The sequence below is a fragment of the Helianthus annuus genome, chromosome 11 (genome assembly GCF_002127325.2).
Source record: "Helianthus annuus cultivar XRQ/B chromosome 11, HanXRQr2.0-SUNRISE, whole genome shotgun sequence".
Lineage (NCBI taxonomy): Eukaryota > Viridiplantae > Streptophyta > Magnoliopsida > Asterales > Asteraceae > Helianthus > Helianthus annuus.
This window is the reverse complement of record NC_035443.2, coordinates 160,376,444-160,382,291: the sequence shown is the minus strand read 5'-3', so window position 1 is coordinate 160,382,291 and position 5,848 is coordinate 160,376,444. Positions and strand designations below refer to the sequence as shown.

General features: G+C 39.1%; 1 protein-coding gene across 1 annotated transcript; it reads left to right on the top strand.

Annotated features, from left to right (window-relative positions):
* The first annotated feature begins 2,899 nt into the window (after positions 1 to 2,899).
* LOC110905201 (extensin-like) lies at positions 2,900 to 4,177 on the top strand. Its single transcript, XM_022151094.1, has one exon. It carries the CDS (start codon positions 2,900 to 2,902, stop codon positions 4,175 to 4,177), a length of 1,278 nt encoding a protein of 425 aa, XP_022006786.1.
* Positions 4,178 to 5,848: the final 1,671 nt, after the last annotated feature.

The window sequence follows — 5,848 nt, the reverse complement described above, 5'->3', positions numbered from 1 at the left end:
AGAACACTTGCATATTCAAAATTCACAAGATCAACTCCTGGAGCTTTCTGGACGACAAGACACCTTCCTAGTGATCTCTAAGCTTTATTAGGACTCTTGTAAGTGTTCATACCCTTCTCTAATTCGTTCTAGCTTAGTTATTCAACCGAAAGTCAATCTGTCGTAAATTTAGTTTGACTTTACGATTAAACGAAAATGGCTCAGTCATTTCTCAAATTGAAAGTACCTACAAGTTGGTATTTATGTGGGAAACAAACCCTCAAAAGGGTATTTTCAGATTCTCACTCTAAGCATGATGATTGTCGAGTCAAAGTTTTTCTTAAAAAGTCAACAGAATGTGTTTTTGCAAAATCAAGCATAAATAGCAATGTAGGTCACATGCAACCTGTTTGATCATTAAAATAACTTTATAATTAATGTAAGAACATGTTTCATCATGATCAACTCGACAATTTTCAGTTAAACCCGGATCGGAACCGAAAGTCTCATAAAATGACTTTTTCTTTGACTCTCGATTAGGATCCGTGCATGCATGTTTGAGATCTGCCTTAGAGCTTATTTTGGACCATTTTTATATATGTACAACTCTCTGAGATTTTACAACTTAGTTCTACACTTATCCGATTCATATGCATGTTACCGGTTTATGCTTAAATATGACTATTTTGCCCTTTTTGCTATAAAACGTGATTTTTGAAAAAGTGAAAGAGTAGAAACGTTTGTTACTGATTTATAAACTTGCACTAAAAATTTGATATCAGTTTGAGGTCCAGATTTAGAGTTATGCACAATATCGTAGTTTGAAAGCTTTATGTTAAGTAAACGGCGTAATTAACGGATAGCCTATTTAAACCCACTTTTTGTTATAAAACTTTTTACCCACTGATGTTATATAATATTTTAGGATTTTTGGAGATTTTTATTTAATTTTTGGCTGATCGTATCATAGGTCTCTAAGTTTAATTCGGTTAATACCGAATTTACCCTTTTAAGCCATAAAATGAGTTTTATAAATCTTTTTGACCCCAAACCTTTTTCCACTGATTTCATTTGTTAAATAAATTATTTTGAGCATTCTGGAAATATAAAAATATCAGCTTTCTTTTGAAAATCCGGAAACGGCTCTAAATCGCCTATTTAAGCGTTTTTAACGCCTAGTATGCACTATAACCAAATTAAACATATAAGGTTGATACCTACTGATATTCTTAGTATATTTTTATAAAATAACAGTAAGTATAAGTTTTTGAACTCAGGTTTCCAGTTTTGACCATTTAAGCCCTTGTGAAATTACCAAAATACCCCTAAGGGGCATAGTTTGATTTTAAATGATAAGTTTCATATATGGGTCATACCCTACTGTTATATTATGTTAAATTAAGTATTTTTACTATATGAATCAGACCTACAACTCAGATTACAAAGTTAACTCTTTTATAAACTTTTAAATGACCAAAATGCCCTTATAAGGCATAAGTTGAGTTTAAATTCATTCGGGGCATAATAGAACATAACTTACTGATATTATAACATATCTAGAGCATATTATCTCAGGGAACTTGCATATGACTCCTATGGTTACCCGTAACGCTCTTTTAGCGTTCGGTTCGGTTTATGTAACTAGTTTGCATAAATTGACCGAAACGGGTCAAACATTATCATTTTTGTCTCAAAATCCAGAATGTATTTAGCATACCCATATTATACAAGTATTCAAACTTGTCGGGTCTAAATCACGTTCTATCCGGTCTTCGCTTAATCGTGCGTTTGAACCGTATCGTCCTTAAAACTAACCGGTCTAAGCTTAGGCTTAAATAAAGATCCGTTAGGAATCTAATAGGTTATTATAAACCTTTGTTCCAGAATAGAAGAACCAGTAAAAGCTTCCTTCACTTGCTAGTTGTGATTTATACTTACCAAGGTAAATACTTTTAACTTATTTTCCCTATACGGGCTTGGGATACGGTATATAAAATACCGCTTGGTCCGGCATCGAATTCTTTAATCGAATAGAGGTTAAATTTATTGAGATGCCTTGTTTTGAATGTGTTTTATTGCTTAAAGCCTTTGGGGGGTTAATGACCATGTCCCGGATATCCTTGGCATCATCTTACGAGATGGCCACGACCTGAGCACGGGGTGTAGGCGTACACCCGTCAGTGTATAACTCTATATTGTGGTGTGTTTATTAATCTTTAACCCGGTCTACGGATTGGGCTACTGAACGCATAAGTAACATGTAAATCCCTTACAAGATTATATTGCATAATTATTCCAAGTTATAAAAATATTTTTATGCCATGTGCATTTAAATCAATTTTTAACCTTTTTCAAAATGAGTCAGTTAAATTGTATTTACCAGTGTAAACTGACGTATTTTCCCAAAAGGTTAAGTGCAGGTACTACACGAAATAGGCGGGCTGTCTTCTAGAGCGTCCACAATAAGTCTCGCAAGCTTGGATGACAATAAATCTGTTGAACAATATCTTATTTTAATTTTGATCCCCCTATGGATCCGTTTCAACTATTAGTGATATTTGATATTACACTTTATTAAAGTTGAAATGAATCTATCTTTGCTTCTGCTGTGCATTTATATATTGTGTTGTTTGTCTATAATGATGCCAACCACGTCACTATACTCCCCACCGGGCCCACCGGTGACACGTGGAAATTAGGGGTGTGACAGGTTGGTATCAGAGCCAATTCTGAGTGAATTAAACACTAGTCTTTTGTATTTAATCTCAGTTACACAATTGCACATTCCTCGATTCTCGAGTCTAGACAAAGGACTTAGGAAATATCCAAAATTTGTTTTATTTTCTAACTTTGTCTTATATATATATTTTGTTGTGTCACTTGTTTGATTTTTGACAGGTTCACCAAAATTCCGCCACGTATGAGAGTAAGAGGAAGGGGACAAGGAGCATATGTAGCCCCAAACGACCATGAAGCCGGACCTTCGCACAGGCGAACACCTTCAGGCTCCCATAACACAGATGCTCAAAATCTGTGGAGATCCTTTACTGAACCCGCAAGGCACTCGGTTTCACAGAGTACCTCACCTTCTATCCCACACTCCTTTGGGCCTCAATCAGAAAATGAGCCCCACAACTCTCACCAGTCCTATATTCCTCTCCAAGGACACCAATCACCCTTTGACCAACCATCACCTGTTTTCCAAGGCCTGTTCAACCCTGCTGACTACCTTGATGTGCCTATGGGTTTTAACCCACTTGGACCAGAAGACCATTTCCCTGGCGACAATGCGATGGAGGTCGATGAAGATACCGATCCCTCAATGCCACCATCTGGAACTCCGAACCACCCTATCGAGATTTCTGATGGGTCACCTTTTGTGGGATCACCATACAATGGTCCCGACAGCTTTGAGGTGAGATTTAGGCAGCATGACTGGGTATTTACCCCTAGTTACCATAACTCTCCCCTGCACCAGCCACAACACAGCTCTCCCTTGCACCTCCAGCAGCAGCAACAGCAGCCACAACAACAGCAAAATCCTTCTGAGGATTTCCGGCGTGATGTAGTCACTCCACCGCCGCCACCACCTCCGGTTTTGCCTCCTCCGCCTCTGAGGCGAAGAGGAAGGAACGCACGGATGTCCACACGAGGGGGAATACGTATCGGCACCCCTCCACATTCAGGTAGCAGCCGATACTCGCCACTTCATGAAGAACCAGAGATGGGAGAATCTTCACACCCCGTCTCAGAAGTAACATCTGCGCCAATCGCGCCACCACCGCCACAGGATTTCGGAAACACAATCCCTGCTTTTACTAGCGCGGCAGCATACAATCCCTTCGAGCAGACTTTCCCCCCGGGTTATAACTTTACAGAGGATCCCTACTGGGTAGCTGCGAACTACAACTCTCTCAATCCGGAAAGTACTTTTGGAGGTCCCTGGACTACGGGACAACCGACCTATGGATACCCACCATATGGATATCAGCAGCCGCAGCCTCCTCAACCACCGCATTATTCGCTACCACCGCCGGCACCGATGATGTCGCCGCCACAAGTTCAAGAAATCCTTCAAGGGATAAACGATGTGCGACGTGAAATGCGGCATGAATTGCGGGAAGAGCGTCGGCATAATCGTGGGATGTTTAAGAAGATGGTAGATTTAATCAAGGGAAAAAGCAAGAAGGACTACTAAATCATTTGTTTGCTAGTTATTTAATCATGTCCCTACGAGGACATTTATTCCTGTACTCTGCCCCTGCGTGGGCATAATTTTTCCTTTATGTTTGACTCCTGCGTGGGTTTGTTTGTTTCTGTTCTACCCCTGCGTGGGTTTGTTTGTTTCTGTTTGACCCCTGCGTGGGTTTGTTTGTTAGTTTAGCCCCTGCGTGGGTATGTTATTTGTGTAAAAGGCCCGTTTAGGGCAAACTCTTGTTAGTTAATTTTATTTGAAATGGTTAATTTAAGTTTTTCATTTTTAAATTATATGCATAAATATAATATACGAATAAATGAAAAATAGCAATTATTATTTTAATTTACCATTTTAATAATAAGAATCTTAAAAAGGTAAAACCTAGCTTGAATGTCATATTAAAGACCTGGCCAATATGGTAGAACCTGTTAAAAAGATTCAATCTCTGTTAACATCTGTAAACATGTTAGCATTCTTGGCTAGTGTGATCCGCAAAATCACACATGTCACTCTTTTAATAAAATATCCAAATTTATATATATTTGATTGTGACATAATGCCTACGGGTTATAACTAATGTCATATAAAACAAAAAGGCAGCCGTGGTTTATAGACCCCCTGCCAAGAAAAGGATTGATTGTTTTAATTATTCAAATTTTAATCCTATAAAATCTAAATTCAAATTTAGAAATTTGTCCAAGTGACTAGGCCTATTGTGCCAATATATATATTTCATTCTAGGGTAAAATAGCTAATAAAAGTCCTGAATGAAATTAATTAACAAATTAACTAATATGGCTCTTATTTACCATGGTTAATAAATCGTCAAGAACGATAATACTGTTTAGGCTTCTAAATAGACCTTGTCCTTACTTTTATGTAGCACCTAAAACCACATGGCTAAGTCTGAAGAAGTAAACAGTCACTCCGAGGAAGGCCCAGATAACACTAGAATACATATAACTGGTGCGGAGCTACAAGCATTAGTAGAAAATGTTGTTGCCAAAGCCATTGAAAGGCAATATAGTGAACCAAGTAGGACCCGAAGTAGGGCCCGGTCCGCGCCACATTCCAAGACCAAGGATCATTCGGAGGCTCATACCAAACCACTCTCTAAGAAGGATGCATCTAAGAAAGATGAGCTCAAGAAGGATGATGAGCGACATTCATCCAACCAAAACAGTATCCCGTCAAAGAAGGTCGAGCATAAGCAGAACCACGTGATAAGTCATGTACATACAAATACTTCGTCTCATGTAAACCCCGGGACTTTACTGGGGAGAAGGGAGCAGTAGACTGCATGACCTGGTTGGACGAAATGGATACGGTGGTAGATATCAGCGGGTGTGCTGATCGGGATGTAGTGAAGTACGTATCCCAATCGTTCAAAGGGGACGCACTAGCGTGGTGGAAATCTCTCTTACAAGCTGCCGGAAAGGCCACACTTTACAGTATGTCATTGGATCAGTTCGTAGCCCTTATTAAAGAGAATTTTTGCCCACAACATGAAGTTGAATGGATTGAGTCAGACTTCGTATCTTTGGTGATGAAAAATCTAGACTGCCAGGCATACCTCACCACCTTCAATACTCTATCTCGATTGGTTCCATACTTGGTAACCCCAGAGCCAAAAAGGATTGCCCGTTTCATTGGGGGTTTGGCCCCTGAGAT